This window comes from Erithacus rubecula, assembly GCF_903797595.1.
Source record: "Erithacus rubecula genome assembly, contig: SUPER_Z_unloc_2, whole genome shotgun sequence".
NCBI lineage: Eukaryota > Metazoa > Chordata > Aves > Passeriformes > Muscicapidae > Erithacus > Erithacus rubecula.
This window is the reverse complement of record NW_027635860.1, coordinates 8,911,463-8,936,056: the sequence shown is the minus strand read 5'-3', so window position 1 is coordinate 8,936,056 and position 24,594 is coordinate 8,911,463. Positions and strand designations below refer to the sequence as shown.

General features: G+C 39.7%; 1 protein-coding gene across 4 annotated transcripts in view; it reads left to right on the top strand.

The window, feature by feature from the left end:
* The window catches only part of LOC306814716 (transducin-like enhancer protein 4), a 96,714-nt gene that overhangs the window by 34,055 nt on the left and 38,065 nt on the right, over nucleotides 1-24,594 (top strand). For 2 of the 4 annotated variants that reach the window (XM_079331068.1, XM_079331066.1), the window contains exons 6-8: nucleotides 5,103-5,177; nucleotides 19,575-19,779; nucleotides 20,182-20,198. In XM_079331068.1, coding sequence (XP_079187194.1) covers nucleotides 5,103-5,177; nucleotides 19,575-19,779; nucleotides 20,182-20,198 — 297 coding nt within the window. The remainder of the gene's footprint in view (nucleotides 1-5,102; nucleotides 5,178-19,574; nucleotides 19,780-20,181; nucleotides 20,199-24,594) is intronic. The other 2 variants (XM_079331067.1, XM_079331069.1) reach the window with 2 other exon arrangements.

Sequence of the window (24,594 nt, the reverse complement as noted above, 5' to 3'; positions counted from 1 at the left end):
GTAATAAACTTTTTTGGAAGGTTCACTTGCTATTCCAACTGCAAGTGGACTAGCTAATAACAGGCTGGATGGATTGTTTTTTAGCAGGCATCTGCAATTCCCTGTGCACATTAAGGTGGTCAGATACACTTACTAGTATAATGAAATGACAAGCACTGGCATGCATACATGTAAAGAAGCATCAGAAGAAATTCTGCTTGGAGTCTTCTCTTTTCAAATATTTTTGTATCAGTGGGTGGTTTTCCTTCTAAAAGGTTGATGTGGGCCATAATATGCTTGCTCTTCTTTGTACATACTTTCCCTAGAAGTGTTTCTAAAGTCCAGTAAATTTGAATGAGGAGTGTGAGATCCATTATGTAGAAGCAGAGGAGGAGCTCTTACATACTGATCAAGAGGAAATAGCTTTTGGTCTGAGATGTGAGGTTGAGAAGACAGAGTTATTTGCCTCCATCTTAGACTTGCCCCAGACTAAAGCTCAACAGAAAACACAAGGAAACTCTGAGAGATCTGTAATTGTTCTGCCAAGGAATGCATCTCATTAGCAATTGATGCATATATTGCTAATAATGCTCTTACATTTTTCTAAAGTAGTTATTACACCTTGTCTGGGTTGTGGTGCCTGGATGCAGTGTCCCAGCTTGTCTCTTCTAGCTTTTACAGTGTGTGCTGTAAGACACAAATGCGTATTTGCTTTCCAGTTCTCACTAACATTTTTGGCATGGTCTTGTTTCATTATGCTGTCTCTAGATAGGGCTTCCAAGAAGGGCAGTGCTGCAGTTCTTAACCAAGACCTGTACTTCCTCTAAACATATAACTACAAAATAATACAAGTAAGGAATAGCAGAGGCTGCTTGCTTCTTGAAAGCAATTTTTTTCTGTGAGTTTTGCTTTGGATATTGGTGGCAATTCTGAAGACAGGCTGTAATCAGGAGTTTTTAACACTAGTATAATTGTGTCCATGCCTGCGGGAATTTTGGCTGCTCACTTGCTGTCAGCACAGCTCCCTGTCATTGGGAGTTGTGGAGAGCTCTGACATGGTATAAAAAGCCCGGGAATTTTCCATCATGTTGCAGTGCCTGTGGATAAGCCAGGGCTAGGTGACAACTGTGTGGTGAGACAGTGTGGTGGTGGAAAAGCCTAGGTTCTTCCTGTGGTCTCTCTAGCTGTTGCTTCCCATTGTGAGACTTAAAAGAAATTATTTTCCAAAACTAGGCAAGTACAGACACACTGGTTATTACGGAATGCAAAAAGGGGAGGAGAAACAAGAGGAGAAGTTAGAAAGGAGAAACAGTACTAGTCTGCATGACAGGTGGGGCAGGGTATTGAGCTCATTGCTCTGGCATGTTAAATGCAATGCAAAATACTGTTTTCCTACAACTGAAAAAGCCCCAGATCTGTGGTTTGTTTGCCTGTGTGCACAGATGAAGGTTACCATTAGATGTGTGTGAAACTTGCAACCCTGTGTCTGTATTTGGTTGGAGAAAAAGTAATCTTTTTTTACTGTTGCTGTTTTCATTTGGCTTGGCTGTAAATCACTCCATGATCACTTGGTGGATGTGTACTGCTTGTTACTGGTGTGCTGGCCCAGGAGGGTGTTCAGGCACATGGCAGGTACTAGAACCATCCATCCTTGGGTACCATTTCGGGCTGGCTCAGCCAGCTGCCATCCTGCTCAGTCCCTGGGCTCCCTGCCCCACACCTTGGTTTTGGGTTGCAGTGGGTCCCTGGAAGCAGCTGGGCTCTTCTCTCTGTGTAGGGATCCCCAACTGTTCCTAGAGCCTTGGCTGGTAACATGGAGCCCCCAGCCCACCCCAGTTCCAGAAATGCTGTGAGCACACAGCTCTTCCAACCCTGCATGGGCTTTCCTGGGCCTTTTTTCACTAAAGTGAGTATTTTTTGTCTGTAACTTGAAGTAGTGCCAGGGTCACTCGAGGCATGCCCCCCATGGGTGTTTTTGGGAGCTGAGGAGGTGCCTCCTCAGTTGCTGCAATGAGCTGGACGTGATGGAAAGGCTAATTACATACCATCTATTTTGAGTCTTTTACATATAAAGCCACTGAAGATTAAATCAATGTTAAAGCAGCTAGCGATGGGAGAGTTTTAATTGTCTCTACTGTACCTAATTTAGGATCAATGTAACTGGGCCCTTGGGTTTTCTCCTCTCTGTGAAGCCTTGATCCCAAACCTGTTAGAATCCATGCAAGATGGGTTGCGTGGCTGCTCTGGCAGAAATCTGAAAGTGAGATTTTGGTAGTCCATCCCTTCACCTTCTCTTTCTCTGACCTAAAAATGAAACACCATTTTGCCCAAATTTTTCCGAGAGCTGTTCTTTATGTGTTTGCTGTAAGGGAAAACACTCCAGCTCTTGTGGAGTTGACTTACTTTCCAAATCCTGGATGCAAATCAAAGTAATTTCTACAATAATTTTGATAGGTTTAGGCTAGCTTTTTTGATGCCTTAGAAGTTTTTTCTTTTCCTAGGAACAGGTTTTAAGTAAATTGATGTTGGAATAGTACAGTCATATATACAAGAACTTTCTTTACCTCATTGCAAAAAGCATTGCCTGTGAAATGATAAGAAAGAGAAGATGACTATAAACTTCGCAGTAAATACTTTTGCTTACAAAGTAAATATTTTAAAAACTCTGCTTGGTTCTTTTGGGATTTTTTGTTATGACTTCATGAAAAATTCCATGGTGTGAATGACTTCTACCAGAAAATAGTGGTGTAGTATTTATAACCACCCTGTTGGTACATAGAATTGTGGGTCACCAGGCTTTCAGCTGTATAATTGATGAAAGCTGTACCTATCCTGAACAAGCAATAATCTGGAACTGATAACAAATCAGCTATTTATCATAATCATTATCAGGAACTTGGTGCTTGATTACCATGATTTCCTTTTCTTCTGGTATCTGTGTCAGGAGTACACTAGATTTTTAATTTTAAAATTTTTTTTCTTGAATACCAAGAACATGTTTGCTCATGTTGAACCTGCCTTACATGTTGAACAATGCCTTACATTGTCTTCTTTTAAGTGGCAGATTTGGTTTATATTTGCAGTGTGGTTTTACAAAACTCTGAATGGAACTTCTGTGATTCTGTTTACAGCTACAAAGTAGCAGTATTCTAGGTGGTCTCCAGTAATTTCCTTTAATTCTTTGCTTAAAAATAAGCGGGATCTAGAACCATTTTCTTCCTTCCAGGAGTGTTTCTAAAAGTCACAACATTTATTACTTGCATTTATCTGTTTTTCTTAGTTGGGATCAAAATTTCTTAGTGTCGTTGGTTAGGAATGGCACTCCCCAGTTTAGTGCTCCCACTAAAAGGAAAACCATGCAGCCACTTCTCCCAGAGATTATAGGCTGAGATAAGAACAAATTACTGGAAACAGCAATGAGACAAGAAAACAGACAGTAACAGCAACAGTGCTAATAACAAAAATGTACAGAGAGAAGATGATGTACAATCAAAATTGTTCCCCAAGCCCAGGACCAAAAATCAATGAAAGACAGACTCTCCAGCTGCCATGCTTTCCTGCACCAAAAGCCACTTTTTCTGGAAGTCCAGTAGTTCCTCATTTTTTCCTGGAAGCAATGAGGTGGGGTGGTACAGAACAGCCCAGACACACCCAAACCTCATGGCTGCTGCGTAAAAATTAACTTTGTGCAGGCCGAAAACAGGGCATACAGTTATGGGTGGATTTTTAGGTTTGTTTTTTCCTTGGCCTGAGAACTTCTATGTAAGAGGTCTTGTAAGTGAAAATGCCATTTTTGTTTGTGTGTTGTGCTGAGAATTGTGACATCTGAGCCTGCCAAGCTACTGAAGATCCTTTTTTACGGCCCCTCCTTTTAATCCCCTCCCACAGTGGGGTTTAAGGTGCTCCCTGGGGAGTCCTGATGCTCTTCACCTAACTCCTGTGTGGAGGATTTGGGTTCTCATTTTATTTTATGCAGCTTCTTGCTTCTGCTAAGGATGCACAGGAGGAGTTGCTGTACAAGATGTTTTGTACCTTGGCTCCATTCTGCTCCATATACACAGCCATAGGAGGACAAACTGGAATTTTCAAAGGGACCTTCTCAACCTTTTCCTTAAATTTTGTGCCAAAAAACATCTGGATGCTGGTTTTGATGCAAAACTTGTTACAGTTTTTGTACTTCTCCAGATAGTCAGGACCTCCCTCCTTTTTCTATTCAACCTATGGCTATAAATCAACAATATCTCGCTCTCAGTGCAGATCACACAACCTACTTGCAGTTCTCCATGACCCCTCCCTGCACCTATTTGTTCTGTGTCATCCTGGTTCTGCAAGGCTGCCTGTGAAGATTAATTTGCCACTGGTGGTGGTCTGAACAGGCATGGATCTGGTTGCAAGATGAGAACCTTATTTTGTTTTTAGTTGATGTTTTCAAATAAATACCAGTCAGCTTTCAACATACAGCAGTTTTGAATTTACTGTGGGAATACAGTATCACTCAAACTGATACAACCACTGGAGCTTGTAAACTGTGTTGTTAATTAGACCATGTGTTTTTGATGGACTTTTTAAAGCTATTAAAATTTACATGTTGGGGATTGAAATAATTAGTTCTCTTTCACATGTTTGACAGATTTATGAATGTCGTTTGAAATTTTTTTCATAAGGTTGAGCTGCTTTGAAATGTACCTAGGAGGAGAATCTGTATATTCTTCAGTGATGTGGTTGCAATGTTCTTTTTGAAAATATATACCTTTCTTTTCAAAATACTGGGTGGGGTTTATTCATAAAGTTTCCATGGCTGAAAGGAAAGAGGTTTACATTTGAAGATTGCATTTAAATTCAAAAGCACACTGTGCTGATGAACAAAAGGAAGAACAGTTTCCCATTTAGTCAGGTTGGAAAGCAAAGGTGTCATTCCCAGCATGTAACGGCATAAAAATAAAAATGCTCCCCTTGCCTATATATTTTTGCTTATCAACACACTATGTGACTGTCTATTAGAGAACAGTTACTTCAGATCCTGCATGTCTTAGAAGAGCAAATAAAAGTAGTAAAAGTAAGAATCTATGCTTTATAATTTAGAAAACAAATAATTTTATTCTGTTTCTGATCTTCATTTATAGCACCAGCAACAAGTGGTGCAGGCTGTGGAGCGTGCCAAACAAGTGACCATGGCAGAACTGAACGCAATCATTGGGGTATGTGGTCTTTCCATTTTAGCTCTGATAGTGTTTGTAAACAGCTTTTCTTTTTCTTTCTCTCTTGCATGAACTCATTTCCATCAGGTGGGCAAAAGTTGTGGGCAGTGGTGAAGTTCAGTAGCTTGATCTTCATAAAAGCTGGTTACTACCTGAAGACTTTTGCTTGCACTGTGCCAAGAAGACTAATGGGGTAATTAATGTCTGTGTTGTATCTATTCCCCAAGCAGGCTCAGTATTTGTTTTTTCTTTTCTTTTCTTTTCTTTTTTTTTTTTTCTTTTTCTGTTGTTGTTGTTGTTGTTCTATTTAAGTAACATTGTTTCCTTTGCATACCACCTGCCAGTCTGCTTCTGCAGCCATGGTAACAGGTACCCTTGATATGATAGACTTTTTTTCCCATCCCTGCTGCCCACATATTTTTCTGCGTGTTGGTTTGAGACTGAATATTAACAACACTTTTTATTTTTATATAAAAAATAGCTGTTACTTTAAAAAAAAGACAAAAAAAACAACCAAAACCCCAAAACTCACCCACTGAACCAACCAACCAAAACACGCCCGCTGAAACCAAAACACCCAAACATACAGCCAAAATTGACAGGAGGAAAACTCAGCCCCCTTTGCTTACAGGTATCCTGCTCTTAGTCATCTATAAATACAGGTGCGTGTAGCACCTCTTGTAATGCCTTTACTGACTGTGGTGTTAGCCCAGTACAGAGATTTTATAGGTGTGGGCAGCCACAGTGTTTATATTTTGTAACTGGAGAAGACAGACACAACAATGAAAGCCTTGGCTGTTCACACTACATAAAATAAAGGTGAGAAGTCATAGCTTAATAACACATAATTCTCTTGTATAATTATGCAGCTGAAGCAAGCAGTTGTTTTAGTTATTCTAATGAAGACACTACTTCTATACTTCGTATCTTCTGCGTCCTCCCAAATGCTTTTTCTTTTGTGTATAGATTATACATAAAAGTATTTTTCTTTTTTTATTCAGTGTATCAAACACACTTTGAAATGCTAATTATTCCATTTACTTTCATTAAAATTCAAATTGCTGAATGAAGATGTGGATAAGGGTCGCCAAATAATCAATCTGAAGTGAAGATATTGCCTCAATTATGCCTCTGTCTTTTAACAAGGAAACCAGGACTTTCTGATCATTGCTGACAGTAGTTTAGAGCAGCAGTCTGATTGTAGCTTGTTTTAATAGGCTGTTTCTAACTCTGCTTTGTTTACCTCTGACCACAAGAAAGCACTGGTAGTCAATTAGAAATTATAAATGGAAAAGAGTAACCCTTATTTCCTCTGAAGTGCCCGTTAGAAAGAAGGGGGTGAATCAGAGCGCGTCGTGTAGAATCATGAAATAACATTTGTTGTACGTCTTTTACGCTCCAGCGGGGAGAGTGGGAAATGAATGATTTCCCAATTAGTTTTCATTACCTAACCAGAAATATTGCCTTTTATTAACATTCTTTGCATAAAGTAAGTAGCTAAAGGTTGGCTTCTTTGTTAGAGCTTTTATGTGTGTGTGCTGCCTGTGCATTTCTAGCGTGTGTGTACGTGCATCTGTGGTTTTGTGTGTGTGTGTGCACATGCATTTACTTCACAGTCCACCTGTACACGTTTTTGCCATTCACCTTTGTGTTTGCATTAGAACGACGGCAAAAAGGAATTTGAGTTCTAGTAAAGGGAGTGAGTATACAGTGTGTGATGTTACAGATATCACACTAGTTATTTAAATTTATCTTGCTTTCATGAACCACTAACCCACACAGAGTAAAAATAAACAGATGAGACACTTGTCTGGGAGCCTGGCAGTAATTCGGTTGGTCTTCCCCCCACCAGACAGAAATAAATTTTCTTTTAACCAAAAAATACAAATTTTTAAGAATTTCTCTTCCTGTCTGAGTTTGTCTTTTCATGTCAGCGGAAATTCTATTGTCTCAAACTTCTCTAAACTATCAGACTTCAGGTTTGTGGATTAAAATTGGCCAGCCCTTGCCTCCTTCACAAACCTGATTTTTACCTTCTTTTCCTTTTACAATGGGAGCCTTTTTTCACTCTGCTGATTTATGCTGACTTAGGAAATACTGTGTGTTCCTCTTTCATTTTTGAAAAACAGGAGCAATATGTTAAAAAAAATGAAATTTAGTACTCATTACCTTTAAAGTGGTCACATACAGTCTTTTAGAGTTTTATTTTTTTAAAAAATGGAATAAAGAGGAAATGCAAGTTGTCTAATAAGCTTAAGGTCATGTTGCAAAAATTCCACAAGTGTTATGTTCACACTTAGATTTAAAGTCTGAAAATGAAGCATGGGGCTAGAAAAGGCTTGTGATCCTTTATAAAATGAATATCAATAAAAATAAAGCAAATAACATAATTGGTAATCATGGTTTTTTAATGTATCTGATTGCGTTGTCTTATGCTATTTTTCTCCTTAATAAGTCTGGCAGGGTTTGTGTTCTTTTAACCCCGTGGTATTTAAAAACGTCCAATGTATGTTTAATCCATTGAACTGTGTATCAGACAAAACCAGAAGCAGTATTTGAGTTTTGGGAATAAAATTGTAGCTTAAATCTCTCTTTGTTTTGTGGGTATCCTGTTTGGCTCACCTCGTCCTAAACTCCCTAGCTTCAAACAGAGCAATTCTGGCTTTTGTATTAAAAGTGCATGCTACCAGAATAGAGTGTGGCACAAGGAAAAGAATTGAAGGTGCACAGATCATATCTCTCTTTGTGTTTCACATGTATATATTTTTGTATGAATGTGCTCTGATTTAATGGAATCTGATGAAGCACCTTTTAACTTTGCAATATTATTCTATCTTCATTGGTAAATGAACCAAATCACTGATCCGTGCAGTTTAAATGCAAAATACTGAAGTGAGCCTGGAACCCAGAGAGACTGCCTGTTCTCCTGACAATAAACTAGTTATGTTTAATGGAATGAAACAGACTTATAATGACTTCTTTCACAGGTCATGTTCAGTTTAAAACTGTTGATGGGCTCAAACAAGTTAAATATCATCTATCATCTTCCAGAGAGATGCTGTGAGAAAGACTAAACCAAAACTGGGTGTATCATAAGCATGCTGCAGGAGGACTGTAAATCTGCAGGCATCCAGAGTCTACCTCTGGTGTTTGCCATGGGCAGTGTGGTGCAGCATTCTTGCTCAGGGCAGTCTGTAGTGCACATCCAGAGCTGCTTCCCAGGCTGGGTGTTCCAGGATGAGCAGTGTGATAGATGCAGTTGATCTTGTCATGTGTCGTGCTGCCGTGTTTTTACATGAGAATCTGCAAGACAGCACTGCTGGAAAGGCACACAAATCGTAGCCTTAAATCAGTGGTATGATCGAATTAGGAATGATGTTTTCATTTCCTGTATTAATAAATTGTCTTTCTTAAAATGTTGGGGTTGTTTTCTTTAATCCATTATACTATGCAATTGGAACATGCTGTGTGAATGTGGTTACATTTTAATAAGGGAACCAGGGAATTAATTCGGTACTTTTAAAGAATTTTATCTGCTTAAAATAGTAGTTTTTCAACTGGAGTTGCGTAGTAAGGCAGAAATGAAGGCTTGTGTACCTGCTTATCACATGGAGAGAGATAAATGTACCAAAAACTTAAGAGCAGGTATGTGATGGTGTTCAAAGAAAATGCAGTTTAGCACAAGAAATGCTGAACCTCAATTTTTAGCAGTGACATTTTAATGATAGGAAGTCTGCAAAATTATTTGCCATCAATTGTGAAGGCAATAACAAGCCTTGGTGGTTTTTCACACCCTCTGTGTTAAGTGCTTTCAGAATGACAGCGTAAACTGTGTTGGAGAACTCCAAGGAAGTAAAACTGATTAAAATGTTCATGCTTGAATGGTGCTGATGGAATAGTTCATTTGGACTTTCTCTACCTCCTGCAGCTCAAGCTGAAATATTAAAATTCAGTGAATTTAAATCTCTCTCCCCTCAGCTCAGGAAAAAAACATTACATTTTAATAGGTTTTAAACTCATAATTCATTGGTTTGGAGCAGCACTATTAAATCTATTTAAATATTACATGTATTACTAAGGAAATGATTGAAATAATTCTTTTTCTTTACCATTCTATGCATCTGAGTGAAAAAAGAATGGCTTAGGTTTAATTTTTAAGCATTTTGTTTTATTATGTCACTTTTATTATCTTCTTAAAAATAAGCAAATGGCAGTTACTGGAAGAAAGGACTCCTTCTGTCTTGTCACACGTAATTACTGTGTTAAAATGTTTCTTCTCAAATGCACTGTTTGTCACAATTTCTACCCTATGATTGAGGGCCAAGGTGCTTGTTTGACCTGTCTCAAAAGGTCCATAATTTTTGTTTGCTTTCAAGAGAGTGATTTTTTTTTTTTTTTTACAGCTGTGGAGAACAACAGCTGTTTAGAAAACAGGCATGGAAGCCTTTGAAAGCAGTGTGGTGCAGATAAGTGTGCACAACTTGGAATGAGGAGTTGGTCTCAGTGCCTGCCATCCTTGCTGTGGTGCCTTGTCCAGGGCTGCAGATGTCAAATGCTGCTTAACATGCAGAGGCATCTCCTGCTCCTCTCAGATGTTGGCTTGTCTCTGGCTCATGTGTATGTGGGTGCCACGAGGAGGAGTGAGGGCTTTCTGCTTGAACCAGTTTGTATGGAAAAGCTGTTCCTGTCCAAGCATGTTCAATCAGAAATGGTGGGTGAGGGGGCCAGTTAGAACAAGTGTGTTGTAGCATGGGAACAGCAGTCACTGGTTCCTCCAGCCTGTCTGTATTGCTCATTCAAGATGTGTTAAGCAGTGGTTGAAGCTTGAATTCTGAAAAAAAAGTTGGTGGTCTGCTGTATATTGTACACAGGTTGTTAAAGTGGGACAGCAGAGGTTGACTTATGTTTGAGTTACGTTTATTTATGTACCCTAATGTTGAAATTCATTGCTCTCCATTTAATTACTCTTATTTGCTGATTTTTTTATTGATTTTTATTTTATGGTCCTGCAACTATTTTGATCCTGCCTAGTGCCTGAAATAATTTCTAGAAGGATTTTGGGTGAGTGCTTTTGGTTTTGACTTATTCACCTGAAGTCTGGCTAGGTTAAAGACACCCTGTCTTGGTTGCAAAGAGGTGTTTTTGAGGAATTTGTTGTCTTGTTCCCTTATTCTCATGTGCCACCATCAGAGAGAACCTCGAAGTTGAGGCCTGATCTAAATAAATCTGTTCCATATTTAGTGCTTTCATTTAAAGAAACTGAAAATGGTCTTTTTAGGGATTTTTGAGGGAATTAATTGATACGTAAATAATTTCCAAGTTCCATATTTCCGAGAGTGTTGCTAGACTTCAAGTGGCTGCCACTATCTTCTGCTTTTTCATTATCTTCTGTCTATTTTCAGAAGCTGTGGAAGCTATCTGAATTTATATTGGTCTGCTACTGTATGAGCAGACAGTAGCCTTGCACTGTGAAGTGCTGACCACTTACAGCATCTCACTGCCAATATGCTGGTGCCAGAGGCCCTTGCTCTTTAGGCTTAAGTAAATGCATATGACACGAGTGTTACAGCTTGCACACTCCATCTCATCAGACAGAAGAGCTGACTTTGGTCTCCATGTTTCTCAAGGTTTTAAAAACCCTGGTATCAAAGCTCTGTGACCACTGTGTCTTCTTTGTTTTTTAAATTAGGGTTAATCAGTGCAGGTATGAAGAGTCTTACAGAGAATTTTTATGATGTTCTGTAGCATGAATGCATGCAATATTTTATTTATGACTTATATTTGTGTGTTTTCACTTCACACACTGTAGAAAGCAGACAATACTGCCAGAAGGGTCTATACTCCAGTAAGTGGAAGCTGTTGCCAACCAAATACAGATGTGCTGTATTCCATCTTGGTCTATTATATGCTTTATAGTGCCTTCAGTGATAGCCTTGTACCAGTTCTCTGGGGAAAAAAAAAAATAAAAAGTCTGTTTGGTTTTAAAGTATTGTGAAGACAGGGATCTTCCAAAAGCACTTGATTGTAAAATCAGCCATGTTTATGTGCTCAGTGAGAGTGCTATTTAAATAGGTACCCTTACTGTGAAGTATGGCCTAAAGACAGGTGCTGTTGTATCATGGTTTCATACTATAAGATACCCCTAAACAAGGTCATTTATTTGCCACCTAGACTTTTTCCCAACCACATTTTGTAGTCTGTTGTCTACAGCAAAGAATGAGGACCAGGGCTGTATTATGGAGTGGATCAGTTAAATATTTGCATGGCTTCGGATGGGTGGATAGTACTTTCCATGTCTTCAGTCTTAAATGTAGAACCAGAACAAGGGCTCCAGTGCTTAACTGGGATGGACACTAAAGTACTGCATAAGTAGAGTATTTCTGCATGTTAAGTCCCTCCAGGAAGAATTTGGGAGGTCTTAAATTCTTAGGTTGTCTGGTATTTCAAAATGTTTGATCTTTATTAGCAAGACAGTTGCTTATTGATTGGTGTTTTTCACAGTCATATTGTTGGGTATATGAATGCATCTCAAAACTGATAAGCTAACTCAGGGACTATTAATGGAACAGGGGAGTACTGCTTTCCCTTTTATACCTTTTGAAGAGGCTAAGGCAAAAAGAACAAGTGGTTCTTCCACAGTCTTGGGGCTGCAACTTAAATCCAGGTGATTTGATCCTTGTTGAGACCTTTATCAAAGCTGCTGTAACTGGGAAACTGCACTAAAGCAAAATAATTCACCTCAAGTTTCAGTTACCTGGCTAATGGGCACTACATTAAAGAGACAGAATACTACATCTCCCAGTGAAATCTTGGAGAGAGGTAATGGTATCCATGTGTCCTAGCACTTGTGGAAAGAGGCTACTCACCTCTGAGAAGAGTAGGCATTACAGTACTCTGCACAGGACCAGAGCTGCACCAAAAATGGCCATATTAGAGACACAGAATGGGTTAGAAAGAATGGATCAGTCTGTACAACCTAGGTTTTTATCCCAAGGAAAGACAACCTGCTGAAACATAGCACAGTGTGCACTTGTGTGCTGTAAGCATAATGAAACATGGTTGTTAGCACTTGGGAGTTAAGGAACTTCTGCTTCCCAGTAATTGCTGTGTAGAAATTTGACTTGGTAAGGGTTGACTTGATAAGATAAGATGCATTAGAGAGATATATCTGTGAGATGCATAACATGTATCTATTTTATGCTGGTATTACATGGCTCTAAAACCAAAACTTGTGAGGAATCTTAGAATTGAGTTATAGTTGCCGCATTTAAAAGCTCTGGTAATAGAATTGCTTATAGATTTAGCCACTTGAATCTCTCTGTGACCATTGCCATTGCTTAACTTCTAGCTTTTACTGTTTGATTTGTGGTACATCTCACATGGTAAATTTTTCACTTTTAGCCCAGGGTTTCAGAAACTTTCTACTGTGGTGACTCTAGATGATTATTTAGAAGTCTGCTGGGAAAAGCACAGACATTACTTCCATTTCTAGGGGAAAGAACCAAAATTTACAAGGTCCCAACAGAAATGCTGTCTTTTTACTGTTACTCCTGAGGAGAAAAAAAAATCTCTTCCCAGTGTCTATGTATAGGACATTAGTGGAACATTGGGTAAATAAGGTACCTGAACTCGTGTGCACCTACCTAGCCAGAGGTTAATTTTGCCCTCTGTTTATATGTAGAAGGAAACACCTATTTGATGCCATTGTCATTTTTTGCAGTGATCTGTGTGAAAAAGTTTTGAAGCAGAGGTTTCTCATGGCAAGACCTTTACCTTACTATTTCTGCTTTCTGCCTTCTCTGGCAGATGTGGATTTTCTTTTTCCCTAGAATGAAATCTATGGGGCAGAAGGAAAAAGAGATTTTTAAGTTGTGCGATTTATGTAGGAATTTCTGCCCTTTATTAAATTATAATAATGATTCAGAAGAGTTTAATTCTTCCTCCCTCCACCTCTAGTGTGAAATTGAGGTGAAGTCCTGCAATCACAAAGAACTACTGAACTCTAATATTTTGTGGGAAGATGAGCTTAGCCTTTTGCAGAGGACTAAGTTTTTCCCTTTTTAAGGTTCTGTCCAATTTTTGGCATGAATCTTTTGTGAGTAGGCTGTATTAATTTTTTGTCCTCTGTCTATGCTGTTTCACTGAGTAAAAAATAGTTGTAAGAGTGTAAGGCAGGACAAATGGTGAAACATGCATCCTGACAGATGTTCCCATATATATGATTAAGAACGGAAATGTGCTCTGCATATATTGCCTTTCATCCCACAATATGATTTGGGAGATGACTTTTTGTTCCTAGATCACTTAAAAGATCTTTGAAGCAATTTGTAGAGATATGATTCTGATGGTTTTTTTGTTATTTATGTAGGAGCTCTAAATGCTCCTTTTCTGATTAATGACAACTATTGATTTTTTTTCCTCCCCCCCATAGTTTCCTCTGTAGAGCTTGCTTTCCTTTTGTGGAATCAGCATCCTCAAAGAAAGAAACTGCTGAATCTTAGAGAGCAAGTAGCCTAGTGTTTGATTAAAAGAAAAAAGTATTATTACTATTATTATTACTGCTCCATATTTTCTTTTTTTTCATCGTGTTTCATTCTTATTCCTAGATTTTTAAGGTGTGTGTTAATTCCCCTTCGTGAATAGACACATCCAGATTTCTAGTAGATCACTTTAATCTGAGCATTTATTTTTCACTGATTGCCAGTACATTTAATAGAATCAGAGATTTTTTTTATGTTGTAAAATATTCTAAGATCATTGAGCCATTAGACCAGCACCACTGTGTTCACAATTAAGCCGTGCTCCCAGGTGCCACATCCAGAAGTTTTTCTGAGTGCTTCCAGCTATGGTGGTTCCACCACCTCCCTGGGAGGCTGGTTCCAGTACATGACCATGTTTTCAGTGAAGAGGTTTGTTATTAATATCCAATGTAAAACTCCCTTGGCACAGCTGGAGGCCATTTCCTCTCATCCAAAGGCTAGTTTCCTGGGAGAAGAGACTGATTTCCTCTGTGCTAGAGCCTCCTCTCAGGCTGTTGTAGACAGTGATAGTATCTCCTTTTCTCATGTCCAAGCAGCCCCAGCTCCCTCAGCCACTCTGTCTCCAGCCTGCAGCACTACATGGGGCTGTTGTTGAACCTCTTGCCCTTAGCCTTGGCTCATTGATCTGGCCAAGAACCCTCAGTAGAGCCTTCCTGCCCAACAAGGTGTCATCTGCCACTCATCCATCACACTGACTGGGAAGCCAGTTTCTCCTGTTGTCTCCCTCATCCCTACTGGGTCAGGAAATTGTCTTCCAGGAGGTCCTGGACCTTTTCCTCTCTGTTGTGTTGTATTTCCAGCAGACATCTTGTAAGTTGAAACCCCTTATGGGAGGAAGGGCCTCTCATTGATTGTGAGAATTCTGCCAGCTGCTTATAGAATATTTCATCAGCCTCTTCATCTTGGTAATCTATAGCAAGATTCCCACCAGGATATTTCCTTTTACCCTGGGCATTTTAATAATTTTCAGAATTCTCACTGTCCCTTAAATGAGTAAGGTTAGTAGTTTGTTCTACTCTACATCAGTACTGCTGTTTCTTTGTGCAAATCCATTACATGATATAGATCCATGAATCTCCAGAACCATTCCACTGGAGGTACTCTGTATGACTCTCTTTGTAGGCTGTTTTGCTGTCTTGTATCGTAACATCAGATTTCTTTTTCTTTTTTAAATATCTGCCAGCAGAGAGAGAACAGTACAAAGAAGTACAAACAGTGCGGATCACATCAAGGGTGTAAACAGGCATGATAGATAAAAATTCATATAATCTTAAATACACTCATTACTTTGTGTGCCAAAGAATCGCCTTTGCTGGTTTTCAAACCACTGACATTGATATTGTGTTCTTATGTCTTTGTGTTCTTGTGTTTTTATGTCTTTGTTTCCTCTTCTTCTTGGGTTCTGTTTTGTCTGTATGCAATCTTACTAATGATTCACTCTGAGCAACCAACCACATCACTTAACTCGTTTCAAACAAACAGTGAAGCTATTTGATTCAGATTTTTTTGAGGTAGTAGTATGTTCAGGTTGTTTGAGTAATGGCTGTGACTTTTCAGGGTCTGCAAGAGGGAAAGTGGTAGATTACTGCAACAGAGAGCTGCTTGGAAAGTATCCAGTAGAAACTTGAACCTCTTCCAGGAAAATAGGCTTTGAATGTGCTGACTATAACAAGAGAGCATTCAAGGCTAATTTGTTAGTGGGTTTGTTATCACATTTTACTTAAAAGTTGATCTCTTAAGATGTGTTGGGAAAAGAATTAAGCTAAACATCAACATTTAGAATGACGATTCTAAAAATTAGTGTTACCCACATAAAAACCTTCAGCAAATCCTTTTTATCTATTTGTGTAGATGTGATTTGGAGTTATTTTTTTCTTACTCTAGATGGCCTAGAAGAACTTACAGAAAAGAAAATAGCATTAGTAGCAGCCAGATGTTGTCTTTATTTGACACGTGTTAATGTGTTTTGAAAGCTTTACTTCAGTTTTTACTACTCAGCTGATTTAAATTATCATCTTCTTAAACTTACTGCTAAAAAGAATGCAGTCTTCTTTTTTGACTTCTTTCTGATTGCTGTGCTTACCCTGTGCTCTTATATTTTGTGTGTGTTGAATGCTCCTTAAAAATACTGCAATCTATTTTGTAGTTTCACAGGGTGTATTTCTTGGTAACTAACTGCTCTTGTTTTTATTTTCAAATAATTCTGGAAAAAGGACAGCATCATAAAGTCTGCCTTTCCAAGTTTTCACCTATTATCCATTAATGCTGAAGATGTATACTTGACTTTACGCATACTGTAGTCAATGTTGATGGGATTGTCTGAAGTTAACCACGTGCTACACATGCTAAGAGTTCATAAATAACATGACCAAAGATAACAAATTAAAGAGAAGATGGAGAAGGAGAAGAGAAAGCATTACAGCAACTTTAAAAAAAAAAAAATTATGTGGTTACTCAGTTGGCTTGTTTTCAGGCTTTCCTTGCAAGTTTTTAAATTGTGTCAGATTTAATGATCTAAATTCATGCTACAGGCAGAAACCAGTGTGAACCTTCTTCCATAGTGGAATATTTCTTTGTGTGGAGAGTAACTATCAGTTGTCTTACTCCTTCATAACTTTGACATTTTGATGACAGAGGAGATCCCCTTTTTTACACTTGTAGCAGTAATGTTATTGCCCAGTAGGCTAGGGAATTGCCCATTTTTATATGACTTTCCATTTAAAGAAATAGCTGAATGTAGGCCACCTGATGCTCACCAGTGATGTCCATAAGCAATGGAAAAACAAGATCAAGCTGTCATAGTGTGGGTATTTGAATACAGTAATACTTTTGAAAAGTTTGGAAATGGCAGTCAGAGATGTCACTTAGTCTCTCCCTTCTTGACTAAGCCTATTGGGAAACAGCACTATTTATGTAATATATACTTCTATTTCTTTTTCCACTTCTATATTTTGAGAGCAAATGCCTATCCAGTGTTTCATTTGAATTTGTTCCCTTTCTGGTTTTGGACCAGCGCCTCATTTTTGGTGTTCAGCATTGCTCCTTGTAGTGGAGGAGGTCACAGTCTTTCCCATACTATGCAGTCTTAGTCCATGAGCCTCCTTCCATTGTTGAAATATTACTCCCACCTCATCTAACAGCATGCCACAATATTATCCTTGTGTGGCACAGGCTTGTGGGGCTATGCTGGAATTTCGGGTGTTAGCTTAAACTTGCATAACAATCTACTTTTCATACCAAAGCATTTTCTTTCTGCTGTTAAAATTGTGACTTAATGACACCAAAATTCTGCTGTATCAGTGAATGACACTTTGTCACTTCTGAGGCCACGTTCTTAGCAGATTTCAGGTTCCCATTGCTTTTAATGGAAGAGCTTGGTCTCTTCAGAAAAGTTCTCTATGGCAGGAAGGTTTCGGGTTTGGTTTTTTAATTCCCCACTCTCTGCAGTTATGTTCAGAGCTCTCTGCAATTCAAATTGCAGTGAAAACACATCGATTCTTGGCCAATAGGGACTGGGGCAGCCCAGCTGCTCCAGGTGATCTCAAGCTGCTAGGCTACTACTCTTAAAGACCATATTACATCTGAGAGTCATTAACGCTATTCAGTACATCCCAGCTTCAGTCTGTGCTGTTGTCTTGCTGAGCTATGTATAAAGATTCCCAACAAAGAGAGTAAAAAAGAGTAATACATTCACAGTGTGATTTTCTTCCAGATCTATGGAAACCATCCTATATCAATAGAGGAGGTCATATAACACAAATTGGGCAGGTCAGTAGGCAGATTTGTATGGATTGTACAGTAGTGATAGTGAGTGCTCCTCTGTGGTTGACAGTGTAGTAGTTAACAAGGGGAAAGTTCACTGTTGATATTCTCAGGCTCTTCTCAAAGTCTTTGCTTTAAGCCACTGACAGATTCAGACCAAGATCTTCATGCAGTGGTTTATAGCACATTCTCAAATTGGAATAGGAAATTCCTTGTTCAAAACCAGGTAGCAGAGCAGAGATTATTTTGTTCATCCTTTTCTTTGGCTTGTTCTTCTCCTCCCTCCCCAAGTCAGGCATGCCAGATTGTTGTAAGGTAGATCTGTTTAAATCCTGAAGCTAAACAATACACTGTTTTCTCTTGCTTTATTTCATTAATTTAATACTCTGAAGAATGAAGCATACTGCCTGCCATAAGAGCATCAAGCAAGCAAAATGAGTTTGATACATCCTACTGAAAGGAATTCCTTCTGGAATGACATGAAATCGCAAGCAGGAAAAAAATTTAGCTTTTCCTTCTTCCTCCACTTTGAAGAATGTTCTTTCTGTGTTTCTGGTTGGTTGGTCTTGATTTTGGTGTCCGCCTCCCACTCTCTTTTTTATTTTTATTCCCCCATAGATTTCTTGTAGATCATTACCCTCTTTTCCCTGGCACTGATCTGGGTTAGATGATGTGTGCGTGTCACTGCCAGTCTGATTCCACTGCCAGTCTGATTCCACTGCATGAAGGTTATTTCCAAGCAGAAGAGAAGAATCTGTACTTTCAGGGTGGGGTGTCAAGGGAGGTATGTGTGCAGTGTGCTGCAAGGGTCATCTAGTGTGCTGTGACTTGCAGCCTTTTTCTTTCAGCTCACCCTTATGCAAGTAAAGGGCTCAAGTCTTAGAAGTTTAAAGTGGAATGGTTTTATGCAGAGCAAGTTAAGTTTTTATTTCTTCTATAGTGTGTACAGACATGTAGGTGGAAGAGAACAGTCCTGGAAGACTTGGGAATTGATTTACCCTGAGCAACAACTGCTTGAAAATGAAAAGAAAATTTCAGGGATAACCTGAAATTAGAAAACAGAAATTAATTGGATGGTTGCTTAGTGTGTAAGACCTGAACAGATCTCTCTTGGGATATATTTAACTAAACTTTTTCACGTGTTTGGTTTTTGTTGTTTGATTTGTCAGGGCTTTTTTCCCCTGCCTTCCCAACAAATAGCAACAGTCTATCTACCCCACAGTGGTTAGTATAGCACAGAGCTTGCAGCCCTGGTTGAGGTCAAGCACTTCAATTCAAACCTCTCAAGGGCTTTCTCTATGTGTTGCCAGTGTACTGGTAAAAATGACTTTAAACTCTTGTCAGTGCAGTTACTGGTGCATGCATCACAGTCCCACTCAAATAAACCTGTCACAACACAGAGTCAGCAGCTAGAGAAGAGTACAAGGGCAGGCCTCTAGCTTTTCATTCGAGCATCACTAAACGTGCACAGAGTGCCCAATTATTTCAGCATTATTGAGCAAGCCTACAGGAGGACCCAAGCCTTGCTACATTAGATTTTCTTTAGTAATTTGCTCAAGTACCGCTGAGGACACTTAAAGGGCTTAAAATGGTGGCTGCAACCAGTTTCCTTTTCTGGATTGTTAATTCAGGTTTTCTCTTTCAAATTAACTTTCACTGCATGCTGTGCAATAGCGCTGGGAGAACTGTTTAACACTAATTTTCTCAATTTTCAGCTTTTTTTTTCATCATATAACTGCTTTTACAGTTACATATGTTTTGATTAGATGTGTACATGAGAGAGAGAGAAAATAATAATACCTCTGTTGAAAAAAAAATAAATCACCAAAATGGTAACATTCACTAGCTTTTTTTTTTTTTTTTTTTAATTTTAAAATTTTTGTCGTTGCTGTTTTCCAGGTCAGTCTGAGTTTTGCAAATATGTTGTGTCCAAACATCTGGACATTTTTAAGGCCCCAGGATGATTGTGAGCACTGATATCTTGGATCGATCAGATGCATTGATTGATCTGATCAGTCGCGGTTGATGTAGGTGGTCAGTCAGACAATCCCCAGCTCCCTGAACAAATTCAATATCTGTGTTTTGTTTTTCACAGCAGCAACAACTCCAGGCCCAGCACCTGTCACATGGACATGGTCTTCCCGTGCCGCTCACTCCTCACCCCTCGGGCTTGCAGCCTCCAGCCATCCCACCCATTGGCAGCAGTGCTGGTCTCCTGGCACTCTCCAGTGCACTGGGGGGCCAGTCCCACCTCCCAATTAAAGATGAGAAGAAGCACCATGATAATGATCACCAAAGAGGTACGTGCTGCCAGAGGAGCGTGTGGCTTTGTTTCCCTTGGTTATTTTTGTTCTTCTGTTTAAAGAAAGCAAAAGGGAGGGAGGAGAGAGGAATATATAGAAGAGTTCCTAGTTAATTACTTTAGTGCTTATTATCTAGCAGTAGCCAGAAATTGTGTTCAAATGCTAGAAATCCAGTTTTATAAATCTGGCCGTACAGCATTAATAATTAACTATACAGAAAAGTTAACATCTGTGCAATTTATTATTTAACAGACATCAGGATTCTTTCTTCAGAGTATGATAAATGTATAATTTTATGTAAACTAACTAGTACTTTTCTCTTTCTCTCTTCCCCCACATGCCCATCCCCTGCTGCCATATCTCGCCCCTCCTTACGTACGGGGGCTGCTCTGCATGCAGACAGAGACTCCATCAAGGTAGGATTCCATTTCGTAGGTGTAAAGGGTTACTCAACAGCTGCATTTTTCTGAAGCGTGCCACAGAGTGGTGGGAAAAGTCACAAAATGGTTGTGATGCTTGTGTTGATTGGCAGCACCCTGCATAGCCTGTGTGTCACATTTGGGCAGTGGCTGGTAGTGGGGCAGCTAGGATTGCAACATGTTGACCAGTGAGTTTACTGGAACAACATTGACACTGTTCTTGGATGGAAAGATAGGTCTGCCCAAGGCCTGTGTCCAAGCTTTTGAGGAGGAATAAACCAGTAGTCTTAAGTCATTTGGAGGTTGTAAATTGTAATTCTGGTATTTCCTATGATGCTGTTGAGGAAGGAGAGCCCTGTTGCTCACAGGGGAAGATGCGGGGTGCTGCCTGCTGTCCTGTTGTTGGAGAGGAGTGAGCTGCCCTTCTCTCTACCCTGATAAATGTGACACTGAAGCTTGCGCTGAGGATTCTACCTTCCTTTTCCAAAAATTAATTTTCAGTTTCTGACTGACTCTGCAGCATACCCAAATCCCGTGTAAGGTGGTGTTCTTGAGTAGATGGAATAACATACCTTGCAACTTATATAATTTTGAGCATTCAGTAATACATACAAGTATGATTCAGTGACATGTGATACTTTTCCATACTGATAGCCACCAGAGTCTCTCAGGGGTTTTAGTGCTGCAGATGGAGAGATGTGTCCATCTGTACATTAGCCCTGTCCTCTTCCTTGATGGATCTGCTCTCCTAGTTTGCACGGTTTTGAGAAACACCAGATCAAGTCTTATTAGGTGCTGCTGAGTGTGGAAAAAAAAGATACACTTCTCTTAGAAATGGCAAGACCTATATCAACCTTATTGAGCCCTTAGAAACAGTTTGTCAGGTTTCTAGTCCTGCTTTTTTTAGGAAGATGTAATACATTCTTGGGGTTGGGCAAGTGGATGGAGATGTTCACAGCATGAGTCTAGTGTGCATTAGACATGATTAGCAGGACCTTGCCAGGCAGACACTACTAATGTGCCCTTGTTGGTGTTGGGAGAAACATGGTTATGGGTACATGCTTTGCCCCCACCAGAGACCTGTCTGTCAAGGGCTGACACCTTGGTTCTTTGGCACTACAGGTGGGGACATGTCCCACAGCCTATCCCAGCACACCCATTCTGCCACTGGCACTCCTGACATGTCCCAGCCAAGCACAGCTGAGCCAATAGTTGTCAGTTTTGCTGTTACACACGTGGCTCTGCATGACAACCAGGAGCTGACAGGAGCTGTCAGTTTTCACCGTGAGCTGCAAAGGCACTGAAGCTGTCTATCTGCTGACATAAGACAACAGCGTGTTGGATTTCACTTCAGCCTCTTTGTCGTGAGGGCTGGAACTGCTATTACTGCTTTATGCGACCAGGCGGGAGCACACATTAATGACAATTTCCTAGAACACCCACTCTTCACTGTGAGCAGATAAGTTTAGTCCATTTTCCTTTCTCCTGCACTCTAACAAATGCAAGTGGAGCAGATACCTAACTGTGGGAGCACAAACCCTTGTGGTTTCTTGAGTGAGGCTGCTTACCTCTACAGTTGGAGCCATGATGATTTCATTCAAGAAAGTGACTGAGGAGAGCTGCTTATATATGCCATTCACTGTTTCTAAACAATATATGCTAGTCATGTTTCTGTAACATTCGTGAGATGTTGGGGTGTTTATGCTGGCATGGATGTCAGGGGGAGCATTTGTACTGAAAAGCCTGGTTTTGTCTGGGATTGATTCAAAAGTGCTATTACTCATACAGCTTCCAGAAGGAAACAAGGGCATCTACTTTGTGCAGTTTACTTTGAAATGATAAGTAGATGTTTGTCTAGCACGGTGCTCAGGTTGTGAATTGGCTTGTGTGTCAGCATTATGGGGCTTACTGCCAGACTTGCAAGGTGAAATAGTTTGCTAATTTCCTTAAATGTTTTCAGTGATGCCCAGAGTAGCAGTTAGTCGCTTGTTCAATCGATTCCTCCTCCCTTAAGTGGTTCCCGGTTAAGAGAGGCTTTTTATGATTGTCTGCTGTGTGACTTGAGACAATTTTTGTCAGCCAGAACCAGCTGGAGTCTGTGTGCTTGTATGAAATAATTTATTCATGCAGGATAATGCTCCTTAACATTTAACAGGTAATGAATGTGACATAAATTTCCTTCTTCCTTTTAATTTTTCCCTTTCCTCTTCCAATGCGCAAATAGGCAGGCAGGCTCTGGTACTCTAAATAGTAAGTAATTTTTGGCCATCTGTCAAAAGGAAATTTCAATACAAATTTAAATTAATGATGCCTGAAATTTTTTATAGCTCCTCTAAAAGCCTCTAATGTGCAGAAAATTCTGAATCTGCTGGTAGTAATTAGTGTAGCATGTAATGAGGATATGGGCAATGTTATACAGCCCCAGTGTAACGTTTTGATATGGTAGCAAAATTTTGATTTATATAAGGTTGTGCCTGGGTTTAATTGTGAGAGACACTTTAAAGTGTTTTCTTGCTGATATAGATTATTAAGCAGGGTGGATTTTAAAATAGCACATGAAGTGTAAATTTACGCTTTAGTGTGCAATTCAGATAACAAAGGTAGAGTATCCATTTCTACAAAGAGAGGAATTTGGCTGAAATGGCCCATTTCGTACCTCTACTTACAGTCCTTTGGATTTGCTGGACAGTTTTCTTACTGAAACTTGCTTCTCTAGCTGTGCTGGTCCCGACTCTCCTGTTAGTTCGGGCCAGGGAAAAGGCAGTTTGCCTCACTCTACCAAATGTGACATGTTAAGCCTGCTCCTCCCCAGCACCTCCCTGGAGTGAGTAGTTCACTGCTGAAACTGAGTAGTCACCTTCAGATAACATGAGATTGTCCAGAAATTGTTCCTAAATAATATATCAGCATTGACACAGCAAGCTCTGTGGGGAAGTTCAGCTTTGGGAACTCTTTGATTTCTTCTTGGATCCAGTCTTCCAAATTCTTTGCAAAGTTTGAAGTGTGGGAAAATTCTAAAGGCAGTAAACTGGGTCATGGGAGTGCTCTTTGTGCAGTGGCAAGGCTGTAGAGAGGACAAAAGGAAGGGAAGGCTGGCATGCGCCAGGGCTGTGCTCAAAGTGCAGCCCTGGCTTAAGGGCTCTGAGGGAATATAATGTGTTTAGACAGAAAGGCAAACAGCTCTGCAGTTAGCCGAACAGCTTTTCACAGAGGACTTGGTGTGTCTTCTTTCCAAAGACGTAAAACTTCCTTTTTTAAAAGAGGGGAAAAAAAAGAAGTAGTATTATTATTACTATTTTAAGTGGATTCTTCCTTGCTAATTGCACTCGTGTTTTTCCACATCTTTTGAGAACTCTTGGTGCAGGAGACATGCCCTCCTTTCCAGTCTTGGTGTCATCTCTGGGACAAGTGTGGCATAAGTTTCTCTGGTGCCTAACAAAGTTCCTTTTCTAATATATTCCCTTTGGGGAAGCTATGGAAACATACTGTGTAAAAAAGAGTTCCACCTGACAGAAAGTAGTGCTAGCACTGTCTTCCTGTAACTCTCAGTGCAACAAGTGGAGTGAAGGAGTTCCCAGATGCTGGATGGGTTGTGCGTCTGCCAGAGGTAGTCTGGATGTCAGATTGTTCAAGAACCTCAGAGTTTTCTGAAACATGTGAATTCACACATGTGTAATAACTTCTTATCACTTCTAAAGATCTGTTGTTCTTTATACGCCTGTTTTGCATTGCCTTTCTTTTGGGGCTGGTTGGTTTGTTTCCGTGGGTTGTTTTTTGGTTGTTGGGACTCTTTTCATCTGATTTTTAAATTATTTGAGGCAGAGACTGTGCCTATAGCAGGACTTGCCAAGGTGATGGAACCTTTTTTCATTTTAATCTGTCTCAGCAGCAGCAAGTGCCAATAATTGGAAATTGCAGTCTTGTGACAGGAGTAAAACAGCGAGTTTGAGATTCCTCTAGGGGAAAGGAAAGAATTTTAGAGGAAAAGATCTGAAATAATGCATCAAGTATAGCTTTGGGGTGGATTTCTGACCAACATGCTCGTGAATTGGGAAAAGTCTGTCAGGGCAACTTGAAGTGAATTTAGAAATAAAATTACTTTTGCCTTAATCTTTGTGAAAGCTAATAATTGCACATGTGGGCAATACAGGAAAAGTGGATGGGTGCAATTCCCACATTCCATTTACATTGGTGGTAGCAGATGCTTCAGTGCTTCTCAAGCTGTTAGCCATTCTGAAGTGTTTAGACCTCTTTTCATTTAGTTGTAAGTAAGAGTAGGCTGCTTACTCCTGAATCCTGTAGGTAACTGGATGCTCGGAGAAGTTTTGTGAATGCTCTTCTGGAAAATACAAGGTACTTTAAAATAAAAATGCCCCAACATATAATTCAAGAC